General features: G+C 22.9%; 1 protein-coding gene across 1 annotated transcript in view; it reads left to right on the forward strand.

Annotated features, from left to right (window-relative positions):
• The window catches only part of LOC128955901 (glycine receptor subunit alpha-2-like), a 32,229-nt gene extending 12,867 nt beyond the window's left edge, over nt 1–19,362 (forward strand). The window contains exons 6-9 of the mRNA XM_054301579.1: nt 16,685–16,819; nt 16,907–17,092; nt 17,196–17,368; nt 19,138–19,362. Coding sequence (XP_054157554.1) covers nt 16,685–16,819; nt 16,907–17,092; nt 17,196–17,368; nt 19,138–19,362 — 719 coding nt within the window. The remainder of the gene's footprint in view (nt 1–16,684; nt 16,820–16,906; nt 17,093–17,195; nt 17,369–19,137) is intronic.
• The last annotated feature ends 218 nt before the right edge of the window (nt 19,363–19,580 follow it).

Consider the following 19,580-nt stretch of genomic DNA (forward strand, 5'->3'; position numbering starts at 1 on the left):
GCTTTTTCTCTATATATATAATATTAATACACAATACGAGACTAATTCAATGATTAATATTAAAGTTGATATAGAAAACACATGTTTTGATTTTGTTATATATAACTATATGTTATTATATTTTTTAAAATGTGGTTATACTGTTTCTGATTGTATTAAAATTACATCAAGTTATTATCAAAATATATTAAGTGAAATTATTTTTATACAATATTACGCTCAATTGTTTCAAGAAAAAATAAAATTAATAAATAATGATAAAGTAATAGTTGAATTAATCAATTTAATTCCATATTTTGATGAAAATGTATATAATTATGGAAACTACGATTTTGATACATTACCAGCACACATAAAATGCCGATTACCTAATAATCAAATAATTATTCCAAGTTATAATGATGGACTACTTTAAATGTAAAATATACTTTATATGATTTACATATAATTAATTTTTGAATAATTTGAATTTTCAGTAAATATTTTTAACTCATCTTGTATACTTATAACCAATAATCTATACTACGCGTAATTAAACTGTTTATGAAACCTGTTTACAAATAACCCGTTTTTATTAACTGGTTTAACAGCATACGTTTCTTGTGAAGGCGGACTTTTCTCATTTGGTACAATATATAAAGTGGACATATCTATTAAATAAACTCATTCAACATTTTGTTTATTACAAATAACTTTTACTGATTTTTATTTATATAATTATTTTATATATATATTTAATCTTTTATAAAAAATGGAATTTAAAGATCTTTTTAATATTGTAATATCTGAAAAACTTTTAAATAATAAATTATGTACAAAAAAGTTAAAGTTAATTTCCGGCCAAATAAAAACATTCAGAAATGACATAAATATAATTAATAATTTTTTAAAAATGGATATATGTAATTTTACTGCATCAACTACTCCATTTACAGTAAGTCTAAGTAGCGTAGAGTATGAATGGTTTATGAATTGTATAAAATTAAAAAAAGAGTGGTCAAGTTTGATTTCAAGAAGAACATTACTTTGGACTAAAATAAATGAAAGTAAGTTTTGTATAGGTAATGTTGATATGGATAAATGTTTTGGAATTACTTTAGATGCTGTTGAAATTTCTAAAATACTTGAGTTTGAATATATTTTCAATTTTATATTTCATAATCAAAAAATGAACTCAATAAAGCTCAGTAATTTTGTTAAAAGTTTATTCATTTTTGACTTTGGAGTTTTTTTAAAAAATAAATATAATTGCGATCCTAATAAAGTTCAAAATGAATTATTTAAAAACGAAATAAATAATATTGAATTTGAATCAACATTTATTAAGCATTTAGAATTTTTTATGAATCTACTTAATGTGAAAATTGAAGATAGATTGAGTGAAACACAAATCAATATTCCTGAAATTAAAAACAGCGTTAACGATGTAAATACATTTTTTAATGATTATTTTGAAAATACTCAATATTTTCCAATTATTAAAGATATTTTAGTTTTAGTTGAAAATTAAAAATGTCAGAGTTTATGCACGCAGAAATTATTAATGAAAACAATTTTCATAGCCGTAAGTTTAATACTGAATGTAAAAAACTTACGATACATATTTATTATGAATTACAAAATACAGAAATTTCTTTGTCTAACATAATTGATGAAATATCAGAAAAACTAGATAATATAATTATTGCAATTTTAAGTAATTATGATGATAATGATATGATAAGATTATCTTTAAAAAACTCTGAATTAGATAGGGAAATATATTTACCATTTAAATATAAAAAAGATTTTGATATAAATATGTTTTTAAATGAAATATTGAGAGTAACCCAAAGTAAAAATGAATTTTTATTAAACGGTTTATTAGAATTTGAAATTATTTGTGTAAAAATTCCACGTATTGGAGGTCGTCATTTAACAAATGATTCATTTTATGATATCAATACATGGAGACATAATTCAAATAAAGTAGTTAAAGTTGTTGGTGATGGTTTATGTTTACCAAGAGCTATAGTTGTTTCTAAAGCTCATGTTGATGGTATGAAAGGTAATAATTGGCGTAGAATAAGAGAAGATACAGGTAAAATACAAACACTTTTAGCATTAAATTTAATTCAAAAAGCAGGTTTAAAAAAAGAAAATATAGGTTATGAATATTCTACATTTAATAGTTTTCAACAATGTTTAGGAAATTCATATCAATTAATTATTGTCAGTCCACCAAAAATATATTTGTTCATTGGTCCTTATGCAGATAAACAAATATTTGTTCAAATTATAAATAATCACGCAGATTCTTTATTATCAATAAAAGCATTTTTAAAATGTAATTATTTTTGTAAAAAATGTATGAAAGGTTATATGAATATATGTGGCCATATATGTCCTTACGCATGCAAATTTTGTTTTACACAAAATAAATGTGTTTATGAAGAAAATATAGATTGTGATTTATGTAAAAGATATTTTATATCTGTGTCATGTTATAACAATCATATAAATAATAAAATTTGCAATAATTACAAATATTGTACAGAATGTAATAAATTATATAAAAATACTAAACACTTTTGTAATTTAAAAAAATGTAATAATTGTAATGAATTAGTTTCAATAAGTTACCATGATTGTTATGTTTCTCAATTAAATAAAAGCGCTATACAAACTGCAGACACTTATTTTAAAATATTTGTTTTTTATGATTTTGAAACATTTATTGAAACTGAAAATAAAATTCATATACCTAATTTATGTTGTATTTCAATAGTTTGTGATAATTGTTGGGACAAAAATTATAAAAATAAATTAGTTAATTATTGTAATTTTTGTACCGCAAATACATTATCATTTAAAGGTATAAATTGCGTAAACTTATTTTTAAAATACTTATTAAATGATTTAAATATAATTATAAAAAATTTTAAAATAAAAAATAATATTAAAAATAATATTTTATTTAAAGTAATAGCTCATAATGCTAAATCATATGATTGTCATTTTATTTTAAAACATTTTATCGATAATAACATAAAACCAAATGTTTTAAAAAAAGGTTCAAAAATATTATCACTAAAAGTAAAAAATTATCATTTTATTGATTCATTAAATTTTTTACCTATGCCATTAAAAAGTTTACCAAAAACATTTGGTTTACAAATATCTAAAGGCGATTTTCCACATAGTTTTAATAAACCTGAAAATTGGTTTAAAATATTAAATTCATTACCTGATTTGAAATATTATGGAATAAATACAATGAAAATAAATGATAGAAATAATTTTTTAAAATGGTATGAAATTAATAAAAATAATTCTTTTGATTTTCAAATTGAAATTGAAAAATATTGTAAACAAGATGTTTCAATATTAATGAGATCGGTAATGATTTTTAGAGACTTGTGGAAACTATATTTTAATATTGATTGCTTTACAAGATGTATTACTTTACCACAAAGTGTATTAGAAGTTTTTAAAACAAATTATTTGTTACCAAAACAAATTGCTATTATTGATGAAAGTAAATTTAATAATAATCGAAACAGCTCTTATATTGCAAATGCATGGCTAGATTATATGCAACTTAATAGAAATTTTAAAATATTACGAGAATATAAATTATTTATATTTTATATAGATGGCTATATTCCAGAATTAAATGAAGTATTTGAATTTTATGGATGTTTCTATCATGGATGTAAAAAATGTTATCAAGGTAATAGATATACAATTTTTAATAGTAAAGTAAATAAATCAATGAATGAGTTATATGAAAATACAATTAAAAAAGAAAACTTTTTAAAAGAAAAAAATATAAAATTAACAGTTATATGGGAATGTGAATTAAATATTATTAGAAAAAATAGTAAACTAATAGATTTATTTTTTAAACAACATTTAAGAAATTATAAAAACAGAAAATTTCATCCATTATTACATCCAAGAGAAGCTTTTTTTGGGGGAAGAGTTAACGCATTTAAATTATATCATAAAGTCGATTTTGGTGAAAAAATTTATTATTATGATTTTACAAGTTTATATCCTTATATTTGTAAAACTAAATTATTTCCAATAGGACATCCGATAAAAATTAGTGAATTTAATAATAAAAACATAGATAATTATAATGGTTTAGTATTTTGTGCAATTCTACCTCCAAATAATTTGTTATATCCTATATTACCATGTAGAATTAATAACAAATTAATTTTCACACTCTGTTATACATGCGCAGTAGAAAAATGTTATATTTGTAATCATTCACAAAGTGATAAATTTTTAATAGGAGTATGGACAACTCCTGAACTAAAAATAGCTATATTATACGGTTATAAAATTTTGAATCTTTTTGAAGTATGGCATTTTGAGAAAATGGGAGATTTATTTAGTAATTTTATAAATGATTGCATTAAAGGTAAAATAGAAGGATCAGATTGGCCATCAAATATAACTACAGATAATGATAAAAATAAATTTTTAAATGAATATTATATTAAAGAAAATATTTTATTAGAAAAAAATAATATAAATCAAAATCCTGGAAAAAGAAATTTATTTAAGTTAGTTGTTAATAGTTTTTGGGGAAAGTTTGGTCAAAATTTAAATAATTTATCAAAAACTGAATATATAACATCACCAGAAAGTTTTTTTTCTTTACTAACAAATAATAAATACAGCATTGAAGATATATTATTAATTGGCGATAATATGATTCAAGTAAAATACAAAAATAAAATTAATTTTATAGAAAAATTATACGATACAAATGTAGTTATAGCTGCCTTTGTTACAAGCTATGCAAGATTAAAATTATTTGATGAAATGCAAAAGTTAGGCAATCGTTGTCTTTATGTTGATACTGATTCAATAATATTTTCTGCAAAATCATATGAAGAAAAACCAAAAACAGGCAACTATTTAGGTGAATTTAAAAATGAAATTGATAATATTAATGATAAAGATACATWTATAACTAAATTTTTATCTTGTGGTCCTAAAAATTATAGTTATGAAATATTTTATCCCAATTTAAATAAAATACAATATGAAATGAAAATAAAAGGATTTACATTAAATTTTGAAACAAATAAAATAATAAATTTTGAATCTATGAAAAAAATAATTGACGATTATATTAAAAAACAATCTTCAACACTAAATATACCACAAACACAATTTTGTATTAATAGATGGAGTGACATACATACAAAACAATATTTTAAAGCATTTCAATTGGTTTACGATAAGCGCATACTCAGAAGCGACTATACTACAAGACCTTTTGGTTATAAAGACTAACATAATGTTTAAAGCAGTAGTTTATTTTTGATCACAAACTCAATTGATACTTGGGATGGCTAACTATTATATAAGACATGAATTGTTGAGACATGAAAGTGTCAGAAAATTTACAATGTTGGATATAAACATTCCAGAAAAATTTAAAGCAGCATCTCTTGGATTTTATGCAGATAAAAAACTTCAATCATTTGTTTGTTTTTCATGTAATCAAACATTATCCATAACAAATGTAAAAAATATTCATAAAAAACATTTAGAAAAATCACCATATTGCCCATTTTTGCAAGGAATAGATGTCAGTATTAGAGATAATATACAACCTGATTATCAATATGTTACAATATTGGGAAAACCTCAGTTACCTAATACTGATTGGTTTTATCGAACAGAACCACCTAATGTATTAAGGAATTTTGATTTTGATAAACCAAAAATGTTAACAACACCTAATGGAGTGGACAGAAGACTTTGTGCTTTGCATGCACCTATGTTAGTACCAGGCATTGGTTATTCTAAAAGAGTCCTGGATATTGAATATTTATTTTTTGCCGTAAGAAGAGAAAAAATGAGATTAAAAACATTTACTAATGAACATTATCCATTTTATTATCAAAACGATTTTAAAAATATATTAGCAAAAAAGGGCTTTTTCTACACATTATTGGGATGCATAATTCAATGTGCTTTTTGCCGAGTAGTTGTTGGAAACATAACACCTGAATGCGATATTGACAATATGCATTTACTAGTTTCGCCTAATTGCAGATTTGCACAAAAAAATGAATGTGGAAATATACCATCAAGTGATGTTTTACCATCAAATAATTTTACTACATCTCCTACTAATAACGAATCTCACCAATGCAAAATTTGTTTACAAAATGAAATCAACGTAATATTTGATTGTGGACATGCAATCATTTGCGCAGATTGCGCAACACAAACAACAGTATGTCCTACGTGCAGAGGACCAATGACTGGAAAAAGGCGTATATATCTATCTTAAAAATTAACTATATAAAAACAATATAAATATAATAATATTTATCATTTATGATTATGGATGGTTTTGATACAGTTGAAAGACTCAGAACTAAGAATTTATATTTTAGTAACTTTTCATGCAGACATACTTTTTATTATAATATTATTGAACATGATGAGCCTCTTTTTGCCGATGAATATAGATCTGTAGATATACGTAAGGCTACATTCGATAAACCAATATGGAAATATAAAGCTTTTAAAATCGAAGATATGGCATTTGCTGGATTTTTTTCTGTATGCTCTACTACAGACAAAGTACAATGTTATGTTTGTGGACTTGGATTAGAACATTTTCGACCCGAAGACGACCCTTGGATTGAACACATTACACATAATAATACTTGTTCACTTATTAAATTAAATGAAGATATGTGTCACAAAAGAAGAGGTGTTACTTCAATAAACTTAAGAACATATATTCACGATCATTTTTACCATAAAACTATGACTATGTTAAGAATAGCAAGTAAATTTTCTGATTTTGATACAAAATGTTTTTTAATTTACAAATATCAAAACAATGATTTAAATATTGATGATGACTACCTAATTGAAGAAAAAAAACTTTCTGACTTAAAAAATAAAAATAAATTGGATTATACAAATGATCTTGGACTCAAAATAAATATAGATAATAGTGAAGAAGATAAATACTGCTCAATATGTTTTCAAGCAAAAAAAAATGTTGTATTTTTACCGTGTCGCCATAAATATACCTGTACCTATTGTGCACCATCATTCAAAACCTGCCCATATTGTCGTCAACATGTCAGCGCTTTTATTAAAATATATGACTAATAACATAATTTTTTTATTTTTTAATTTACATAACTTTTATATTATAAACTCTACAAATGTAACACTACATACCTCACAAAACAATACTAATATAAAACAAAACACACTACATTTAAAAGATATTAACATTATTACACAAAACACAAAAAATATCACACAAAATACAATTATACCTATACACTTATATTCTCTTGAATTATTTAACACAAACAACATAAATAATCAATTAAAATATATATCATTATATAAATATATTGAAGATAATACTTACATTATAGAAATATCAATAAATGAAAAAGTTATAAATAATATTTTATTTTATAATTATAAAATAAACAAAACAAATAATCAATTTTATATTTTACCTAAAGATTTTCAATCAATGTATTTATATTTTTTAAGTTCAAATGAAAATAAAAATACATTTCAAATCAGAAAAAATGAATATACATTAATTATTTCCAAATTTTCAAATCCTTTTTATGTAACGATATATAAAAAATATGGATTGTCTTATTATGATACATTTATATTAAAAGGCTTAGTATTTGATTGGGAAGAGTATAGTTATTTGTTAAAACATTCCAACAAAATTTTAAGTGATTGTAATTTATGAACTATGTGTTTAGAAGAAATAAAATTTAAACACCCTTTCACAGCTATTGTTGCTGGAATGACCGGAAGTGGAAAAACAAGGTATGTGAAATTATTAATACAAAATTGGAAAAATTTAATAACTGTTAATAAAAATTCAATTACAATTTTATGGTGTTTTAGTGAAGAAAATAGTATAAATTTTTATGAAAAATATTTAGATACTAAAATAATTTATTATAAAGGTGTACCAAAAATTAATACATTAATTGAACATAAAATAGATTTAGTTATTTTAGATGATTTAATGGATGACATTACTGAAGATGTTAAAGATTTATTTATAAAACAATCACATCATAATAATATAAGTATTGTGTTAATTGTTCAAAATTTGACAAATAAAAATAAACATATGTTAACAATTAGTCGTAATGCACAATATATTACAATGACAAAAGGTCTTAGAAATACTTTTCAATTAAATAATTTATTAAATCAAATTTACATTAAAAATAAAAAAAAAGTTATTGATTTTTTTAAAAATAATAAATTTGGATATATAGTTATTGATCTACATCCAAGATCTATTGATTTATATAGAATTAGAACGCGTATTTTTAGAGAAGAACTACCTTCTAGTTTAGCACAAAAACATAGCTTTTGTCCAATTTTTTTACCAATACAATAAACGATGAATAAAATATCAAACAGTCTTAAAAAATCAATACCTGTTTTGAAACTGGTTAACAATATGACTCCGCCCATACGTAAAAAAGTTATGAAAGAATTAAGTAAAGAAAAAACAGTATATAATGCGCTTCAAGAAATATCACATAACATTTTGAATTCAAACGTTGAATTGGATAGTAAGCAAAAAAAATTAAAAACAAAATATACTCCATTATTAAAACAATTTTGTTGTAAAAAAAATAGAAATTGTTCTAAAAAACGACAAAAACTCATAGAACAAGCGGGTAACGGTTGGTTTATACCATTTCTTATACCAATAATAACAGCCGTAGCATCGAAATTAATTGATAAATTTTAAAATGTCTGAAGAACCAATGGTTATTTATCCTTATGATAGAGAAAATGCTACAGACAATACAATTGATCTTGAAATTGTTAATGATGATAATAATATAGCTATTAATGACTCTATAAAAAAAATTCCACGAACAAAATATATGGATAAACAAAAACGTATACTAAAAATAGTTTTGAAATTAGCAAAGATAGATGCATTTGATGAAAACTTAAATATTAAAACTATTAATGGGTCTTACGATACAAATACAAATATTGCAAAAATTTTAAATTTAACTCAACAAAAAAGTCGTTCTGCTAAAGGAATTAATGATCTTATTCAATTGTTATATGATGCAAAAATTAATCCAGGTGATATTGTAAATGAAGAAATAAAAAATAAATTACAACATTTATATAATAATAATTATAATAATAATATTGAGTTTAAAGAACAACCAAATTTTACTCAAAAAAATAAAACATCAAATATAGATATTGAAAATAAACTAAATAATATACTTGATAATTATTCACAAACTGATTTTTCAGAAGCTACAAATTTGCAAAAGTCAAAACACGATAAAGTAAATAACATTATTAGTGATATTGCAACAAAATCTAATAATAACAATAGTGTTATAGATGATATTAATAATGAAAAGACAGCATTAAAAAGAAAATATTCAGAAAGTGAAATTGACAATTATAAAAAAACAAAGTGGGACATTCCGTTTGAAAGTGACGATGAATGAATTATTATCAAATATTTATTACAATACAAAACATCCAGCATCTTACTCAAGTGTAAATAAATTATATCAATATGCAAAGCAAATTGATAATTCAATCACATTTAAAAACGTTAAAGATTGGTTGGCACATCAATTGAGTTATACATTACATAAACCAGTTAGAAAAAGATTTACGCGCAACAAAATAATTGTTTCTTATATTGACGAACAATGGGAAATTGATTTACTTGATATGAAAGAATTTGCACGTGAAAATGATGGATACAAATTTGTATTAATGATTATTGATAGTTTTTCAAAATATGCATTTGCAAAATGTTTGAAAAATAAGACTGCTGGAGCTGTCATACTTGCAATTAAAAATATATTTAAAATACGCAAGCCAACTAAAATACGTTCAGATAAAGGAGGAGAATTTGATAATCAATTATTTAGACAATTTTGCAATAACCATGATGTTATTTATTTTACAACCCAAAATACTGACATTAAATGTGCTATGGTTGAACGTTTAAATAAAACTATTAAACAAAAAATTCATCGTCATTTTACAAAACAACAAAAAACTTATAGATATGTTGATGAGTTAGATAATTTTATTTTTTCATATAATAATTCTAAACATCGAAGTATTAAAATGGCTCCAAGTAAAGTGAGAAAAGATGATGAACACATAATTTTTTATAATTTATATAAAACGAATAATATTAAAGATTTATATATGAAAAATTTACAAAAACCGAAATTTAAAATAGGTGATACAGTAAGAAGAAAATATGATTTAAAAGTATTTGATAGAACATATTATCCATTATGGTCTGATATGATATATTCTATAAAAAATGTATTACATAAAACTAAAAAGCCTTTATACACTATTGAAGTTGATGGTGAAACACTAGATAGAAGATTTTATCCAGAAGAGTTACAAAAAGTTATAGTTGACAACAATACATTATACTTAATAGAAAAAATTGTAAAATATAAGACTGTAAACCGAAAAAAATTTGCTTTAATCAAATGGAAAGGTTGGCCGGCGAAACACAATCAATGGATACCACTCGATCATATTCAAAACCTGTAAATTTATTAACCAATGATTGTGCAATAACAACATCAAGTTTAATTTTATTTGTATTTCAAATGATTGTTATTCTTGTTGTAGTAACAACTAGTATATATAATCTTACAAAAAATACTGGCGACACAAATCTTTGGACAGCCTTACTGTCAAGTTCAATTGGTTATATATTACCTAATCCTAAGCTAAAGCCTTTTCAAAATAATGATTCAAACAAATAAATTATGTAAAAGTCTAAATTATTTTATATTTGTTATATTTTTATTATTTATATTAAGTATTAAATTTTTTGTAATTGATAAATTTTATTTAAATAAACAGTGCATTAACTTTTATAACTTGTCTTATTTTATTAAAAATATGGAGTCTAAAGAAAATTTTTATATTCATTTAAACAGTAATATTATTGCTACAAATCCAACAGAAATCTCAAATAAAATTGGAAATTTTATAACAAGATTGAATAGATCTATTGAAATTTCCGATAAATGGGAAGTTGCGTTGACAGATATATCATATACAAAAAGTTGGTACAATATTATGAAAGATCAAAAAATAAATTTTGTTGATCAAGAAAAAAATATTATTGAATTAAATAATGATTTACCTGCTGGTAATTATATTGATGTAGAAGATATTTTAGATGCAATACATAAAATATATGATGATTTTTTAAAAAATAATAAAAATTTAAATATATTATATCCACCAAAATTAATTTATAATAAACAAGCTAATAAAATAGTTATTAGATTAGGTGCAAAAAATAATAAATATTTATATCCACAATTTTCATTATTTTTAGCTCAATTTTTAGGATTAACAGATTCACAACATAATCAATATCCTGATACTCAAAATATTGAATATATTAATAAATATTTGTATTATAATGAAGAAATAACAAATATTAGTCAAACAACAACTACTGATAATAAAATAAAAATAAATTCAAACACAACTACACATAATTCACACCCAATAAAAACAATTACAGAATCTAACAAAGAAGAACCGAAATCTCCTTATAAAAAAGCTTTACCAAATAGTTTTGGTTCTATACCATACCCCCCTGTTGGTAATATTGATGAAGATTCTAGTAGTCATTTAATAGAAAAAAGAAGTGCACCTGTATTTGATAATAAAAATAAAGTTTATATTGAAGGTTTTCATGAAGTAACATTAAATGGAGCAATAAATTCTCTTTATGTATATTGTAATTTAATTGAACCTGTATTAGTCGGACATCAGGAAGTACCACTCATAAGACGAGTAGAAATACCTAACAACAAAGATTTTGGTGATACTTGTGAAATAAATTATTCTAATCCACATTATTATCCTCTAGTTTTACATAAATTTAATTCAATTGAAATTGATATTAAAGACGATAAAGATCAAACAATTGATTTTGCTTTTGGATATACTGCTGTAACATTACATTTTAGATTAAAAGAAAACTCCAGAGATTATAAAAATGACATCAAACCCTTACTTGAATTATTACGTTAATCAAGCAGGTACCGGTATTGGAGGTTTTAATGGTATTAGATTTCAAAAAGGTGATGGCTTTGCAGATATAATGAGTTCTATATACAATAAGGGAGTACTACCTATACTAAAATATTTAGGACCAAAACTATTTAATGCTGGTGCAGATATTACAACAGACGCAATTGATGGTAAAAATTTTGTCGAATCATTGAAAACAAGAGGTAAAGCATTAGGCAATACAGTACTTAACGACGCGGGTAAACGAGCAATGAAATTTGCACAAACAGGTCAAGGGAAGAGACGAAGTGGCCGAAAAAGGCGGGCTAAAAAATCTAAATGTACTATTAAAAAAACGTATAAAAAGAGACGCACTACAAGACGTACTCACAAAAAGTTTCAATCAATCTTTGGTTAAACATGAGTCTAGTAAACGAAAAAAGCCCTTTAGTACCGTTACCTGAATTAGACATTTACTCTAATTCGCCTGTTCAAAATTCTATAACATCAACATACATTGAAGAAATAAGACCTATTGCTCAACTAAATAATGGTGGACATGTTGAATTTATTTTCAACACAAGTGAAAAAGAATATATTCGCTTAAATGATACAACACTATCTGTAATTTTTAGAGTAAAATTAAGTAAAACTAACAACGGAAATATAGCCGATGCCGATTGGAATAAAGTATCTTTGGTAAATAATTTTTTTCATTCTTTGTGGAGTCAAATAGATTTATCAATTAACGATATTCAGACTACACTTTCACTACAAACATATCCGTATAGAGCATATTTTGAAAATGTTTTTTGGTCTACACCTCATGCAAGAAAAACTTATCTTCAATATGAATTATTTGATGAAGATAAAATGACTTCAGATAAGATAGATTCTCCTCAAGCAAGTCGCGTACCATTAATTAAATCAAAATCAGGTGATCCTGCTGGTACAGGACAAATAGTGGAAATTGAAGGTAAATTACATATTGATTTATTTATGCAATATAGAACTTTGACTGGAGATAATAAAATACGATTACGTTTAATACCTAATAGACCTGAGTTTTATTTTTTGACTAATGATACAACTTTAATACCTAAAATACATTTCGAAGACATACATTTAAATGTATCAAAATTTAAAATTTCAGATGATATTTTAACTGCACAGAAAAGAGCTGTTGAAACTGGTCCTTTAAAATATATACTAAATAGAGTTGAAGTTCGAGCTGTAACAATTGATTCAGGAGCTATAAGTAGAAATATAGAAAATGTTATTGATCGTGGACCATTACCTAGACGTGTTTATTTAGCATTTGTTAGCAATGAAGCATTTAGTGGATCATTAACTAAAAATCCATATAATTTTTATCATTATGACGTAAGCTCAATAGCTTGCTATGTAAATGGCGAACAAATACCGCGAAGAGCATATACACCTAATTTTGATAATAATAAATATTGTAGGGAATATCTAGATTTATTTAAAATATCTAATCAATATGATGGACGCTCACGAATGGAAATTACAAAGGAACAGTTTAAAAATGGATTTACATTTTTTGCATTTAACTTAAGTCAAGATCAATCGCAAGGATATAGTGAATCTGGTTATGTAAATCTACCTAGAGAAGGTATTATGAGATTTGAAATACGATTTGCTAATCCACTAACTACTATTGTTAATGCTCTACTATTTTTAGAATTTGATAATTTAATAAGTGTTTATGCTGACAAAAGTGTTTTTATGGATTATCGTTAAATATGGTATTTACAACAGAAATTATATCTAAATTACATAATATTACTAATTTTATTGGAGTCTATGCAAGAAATACCTTACCTCATCTTAATTATAAAAAACAAAAGCCTATTGGTTTAATTGCTAATACAGATTTAATTTCAGAACCAGGGAAACATTGGATAGCAATTATTATTAATATAAATGGTACTGGGGAATACTTCGATTCATATGGATTGCCACCTATGTATAATGAATTTATAAACTATTTAAACAATTATTGTCCGAATGGTATTAAGTACAATAATATTACTTTACAATGTACCTCTTGTATAACTTGTGGAGAATATTGTGTTGGTTTTATTGTATATAGATTAAAATATCTTAAAGTTTTTCATAATTATATAAATTTATTTAGTTGTAATACTCAATATAATGATAAAATAATTAAACAATTATATAATTCTTTGTAATGCTTTTTTTATTTATAAAATATAAAATTGTATACATATATTTAAAAGTTTTAATTATAAATTACATATTATTATATTATTATAGATTATAAAATTTTGTATACATCAATTTAAAAATCAATAAAAATTTCTTTTTATCTGTTAATAAATATATGTTCAATTAAACTATGTAATATTTTTAGTTTACTTTCCCAAATAAGTCTTTTAATTCTTTCATAATGCCAATATCCGACTCTATCTTCTTTATTTGTATCTTCAAATAAATAAACTTTGACTAAATTTGAAAACTGAACTTTTCTCTTTCGATTAAAATTTTTAGTTTTCATTTTTTATATCTAAACACTTGAAATGTAATGTGAAAGTAAAATGATTATCATTTAATGGTAGCTCAACCAAATAAATATGAGAAAGTTGTTTGACACTGATATTTATATCTGTGAATATATTTGTTACTAGTGATGAATACTGTATATTTGTAAATGATTCTATAATGTCAGAGTTTTGTCTAACATGATCATCTATAAATGGAACATGAATTTGTCTTAAAATTTGTTTATCTATTCCATTCAAATAAGAAAATTTAATTATATTACTAGTAATGTAAAATGTATCAAGCCCGTTTCTTGGGTGATTACCTACAGCACCATAGAAAAAATTTTTAAATCTGTATTTTTTATTTTTATTTATATATTGATCAACCATATGATATGCTTTTTGATATATTAGACATGGTGGTAAACATAATATTTTACCTAAGCATTGTGAAAAAACAGGCCATATTGCACTACTATAATCTATTTCTCCAGGTTCGTATATCACTTGTTTATCACATTTACTATCGTATATATTTTGTAACCATATTCTAGGTTCTACAGATACTTTTATTTTATTACTATCACCTTTTATATTTTTAATACCATTAGTATTTGTAATAATTAATTTTTCATAGCATTCTGAAATTTTTTCTACTAAATCATGGACGTTATAATTTCCTTTAGATATTATTTCACATTCAGATTCAAGTAATTTGTTTTCCTTTGAATCCCAGTAAAGTAATGAAACGTTTTGATCTGAAGGTAATGTCATCCAACATGGTTTATATGATATTTCACTTAAACCGACTTGCCATTTTTTATTATTACTTAATTGAATTTTTTGTTTTAAAATTGTATCGTTTATTGTTGACTTACTGTCTTTAAAACCAGTTGTTATTGTGTAAAAAAATGATTCTTCCATTATAACTAAACAATATATATTTAATTTTGTTTAATAAAATGTAATGTTAACGAGATTTTTCCACCGTTAAATGGTAACAGTTTTCCGTCAATATTTTCAAGAATTTTTATTTTAATATTTTTTAATTCATTTCCACTTTTTCCTAATTCTCCAACTACTTGACTATATATAGGATCTAATATTTTTTGTGTAATCATATTATCATTTTCTATTTTTGGTATATTAATTTTTTGTAAAATTTTAGTAAATTTTTTACTATTAATATATAAATTTGAAACTAAATTATCAATTTGAATATAAAATTCTGTTAAACCATTAGGTATATATTTTTTTATTTCTCCACCATATAAAAATGAAATTTGTTCATAATTAGACATTTTATAATTTATTTCTAATATTTTTGTTAAAAAAGTTATATAAGTTGATTTTATTTCTAATATATTACTTAATACATTAGAGAATACTGGAAATATAAAATATTTATCTTCAAGTTCACCTGGATAATATATAATTTTAAAATTGTTTACTTGTATTTTTGGTTTTTTTGTTATCTTATATTTATTTTGATCTTCTTTTAATACATAACCTATATTTGTTTTTTCTATTAATTCATTATATTTGTTATTGATTTCATTACATAAAGTTTGCATTGTATAATTACCTGCTTTTATTTTAATTTTTTGTGTTTGATCAATAATTTTTTTTTCTTGATTCCAATATTTAAAATATATTTCTTCATCAGAAGGTAAAGTTTGCCATGTTGGTGTATATGATATTTCACTTAAACTAACTTTTAATCTTGATGAACCATATTCATATGGAGTTTCTAAGTTAACTTCTAATGTGGATATATCGTCATGTTCACTATTTTTTGATAATGTGAGATAAAAACTTTGATCTCTTCCTAAGCTTATTAGATGATTCAAATAATTCATTATATAGTTATGTTGTTTTAATTAATCACTAAAATATAATGAATATGTAAAGTATAAAGTGTTATAATATAATTCGTCTGTCTAGGATCTATCACCCACTACTAATAATAACAACATAAAACTAATAACATAACCCATTGATGTTGAAAAAAATATTAACAACTATTATATATCAACAAAAACAAAACACTTTCATAATTATAGTTTCAAAAACAACGAGTGAACTGATGCTGAAGTGGTCGGACATATCGCCCGTCAAATTGTATGATAAGCTAAAGTTACCGCAATTTTTGATCACTAATGTCAATACAACACTCTGTAAGGAAACATTTCATATAGGTTTGTACTGTAATAATGTTATTAAAGTTTGTAAATTTACATTTAAAAAGTTTTAATAAGATTTTATGCCTTTTCAAATAACATTAGGAGAATACAGTTGTCTTAAGGCTGAGTTTTATCTGCAACGAGCACTGGGCTATCATTTGGTTCAGTCGTATTTGCCAACCATACTAATTGTTGTCATCTCGTGGGTGTCATTTTGGTTGGACGTTGAGGCCATACCGGCCCGAATTACATTAGGCGTTACCACACTATTAACTATCTCATCAAAAGGTATAATCACTTTAATTATCATAATTTAGTAAAAAAAAATAAATAAATTAGTTGTTATTGTATACTAATATTATATTAGTAGTTAACGTATTATGTGATTTAGGGGCCGGTATTCAAAGTAATTTGCCGCCCGTTTCATACGCCAAGGCTATCGATGTATGGATGGGTGTCTGTACTATATTTGTGTTTACAGCACTGTTGGAATTTACTTTGGTTAACTACCTGAGCCGGATAAAGGCTAAAAAACATCAACTCAAATCATTTCGATATCAAGAGGTATATAATTTCTATATATATATAGTCTATAGTAAAGCTGAAACTATTGATTAGAGACAATATATTTTTTTATAAAAAATAACTTTTACTATAAACTATTATTTTTGTAAGTATAAAAATAAATGATTATCGCTAATTATTTAAGGATTAATTTTTTAAGTTTTAAAATATTTGTAGTTTGTAATGTTCAAGCAGACAGGTGTTTACTCAATAGTCTAGTATATTGTATCAATAGTATCATATTATACTCTAATAATTGTTCAAAAATATAAAATTTATAATAATTGCTGTATAACTGTATTTCATTTTGTAAAACAACATTTTGCACTTATATATTATTAATATACTATTATATTAAGTCTTATACAGTATATATTATACTATACTAAAAATATATTGATCGATATTTTTTATTGAATCTCTATAACTATATTTAAAAGTTAACATTTACTATATAGACACTGTAAATGTCGTCTAAAAAAATTTTGTTTTTTAGTTTAGATAAATATTTGTTTGTTTTTTTGGTTAAACATAGATTATGATAAATTTTACAAAATGTACTTTATTTATCATAGATTATTTATCATCAGTTAAATAAAAGTATTATCATTTATTGAAATATATTTACATACATTATAAATAAAATCTTAACAAATAATAGCATATATTTGAAAATTTTATTTATTTATTTTTATTTATAAAATTGAATTGATTTTTATACTGAACTATCAGTACAACTAAGACTTGATTTTTTATTGAAGTCAAGATTAAGGACATATTACTAATCATTAAATATGTAAAAAAAATAAAAGAAAAAATCAATTTTATTCAATAAAAATAAATCATCCAAATAAATATTTTTGCATTAATTTATGTTCAAAGTTTTCAAATACAACACAATAGTAAACTTTATAATATTTAAAATATAAAAAGGATTTTTTTGATAATTATATCCTATATTATTGATCAAAAACATATTTTATAAAAATATTTATTTTACATATAAATTATATTATTGTCAAACAGTTATATTATTAAATATATTTATAATTTTTCCTTTTTTTCTCTTCTCTGAATTTTATTATATTAAAATTAAAATCTCCATAAACTATGCATTTAAAAGCTAAAGACGATTAAATATTTTTATAATAAAACTTTTATTTTAATTTTTATATGAATTATAATGTTATTACAACATATTTATGAATTAATTTTAAAAACATTACTGTATTAATATTATTAATAATAATTTATAAAGAATTATTATAATAATATAATTATTAATACTATAAGTAAATAAATTATTTAAACATTTATTATTAGATTATAAGTTGATCCTGAAGATTGCAGTTTTCAAAGATTGTAATTATATTAATTAATCAAACTATTATAAAATGCGGATATTTTTTATCACTGTTAACAAATTATAAACAAAAAAATTAATACAAAAACAAATAATAAAAATTTAATTTAATAAAGGTAACGTTAAGATTAATTTTTATAATTAAAAATTAATTATATTTATTTTGTATTTAAAACATCATATTTTATTTAAAATATAATTTTTTCTATAAACTTATAAATAATAGTTGAATTGTTTAAAAATAAATATAATACATATAGTATTATTAAACAATCCAAAAATGTCAATTATTTTTAACAAATTAAACAAAACAAAAAATCAATAATTTTTATTTAATTATTAATTATATTAAACTTAAAATAATATATTTGATGTCAATTTTGTTTTTTATTTATTTAAAAAATAGTCAAAACAAAACAACTCATGTATTGCTGAGACATCGATGGTTGAGGTAAATAAGCAAACATTAAACAGCGATAAAGTCGAATCAAAAACCGTATTGAAGTCGAAATTAAATCGAAATATGAAACCCGAAGACATAGATATATTTAGTCGGGTTTTATTTCCCGCATTATTCATATTGTTTAATATGTTTTATTGGCCATATTATCTGGTTATTATAGCACCGTAACAGTGACCGACAAAATAAAGGGAGAAATAACCGTTTTTATGGCATTTACTAAACAAAACAAAAATGTGAGATTAAATAAAGTTATTTAATAGAAATATTCATTGGGAAAAAAATGTATATAAATATATATATATATATATATATATATATAATTTGAAAAATTGATGTGAACTGGCTCAAACAACCAAATTAATATGTATGTGTTTTATAGATTTATA

This window comes from Oppia nitens, unplaced genomic scaffold (genome assembly GCF_028296485.1).
Source record: "Oppia nitens isolate AA-2021 unplaced genomic scaffold, nextdenovo-longstitch-racon4-pilon3 scaffold2_pilon_pilon_pilon, whole genome shotgun sequence".
NCBI lineage: Eukaryota > Metazoa > Arthropoda > Arachnida > Sarcoptiformes > Oppiidae > Oppia > Oppia nitens.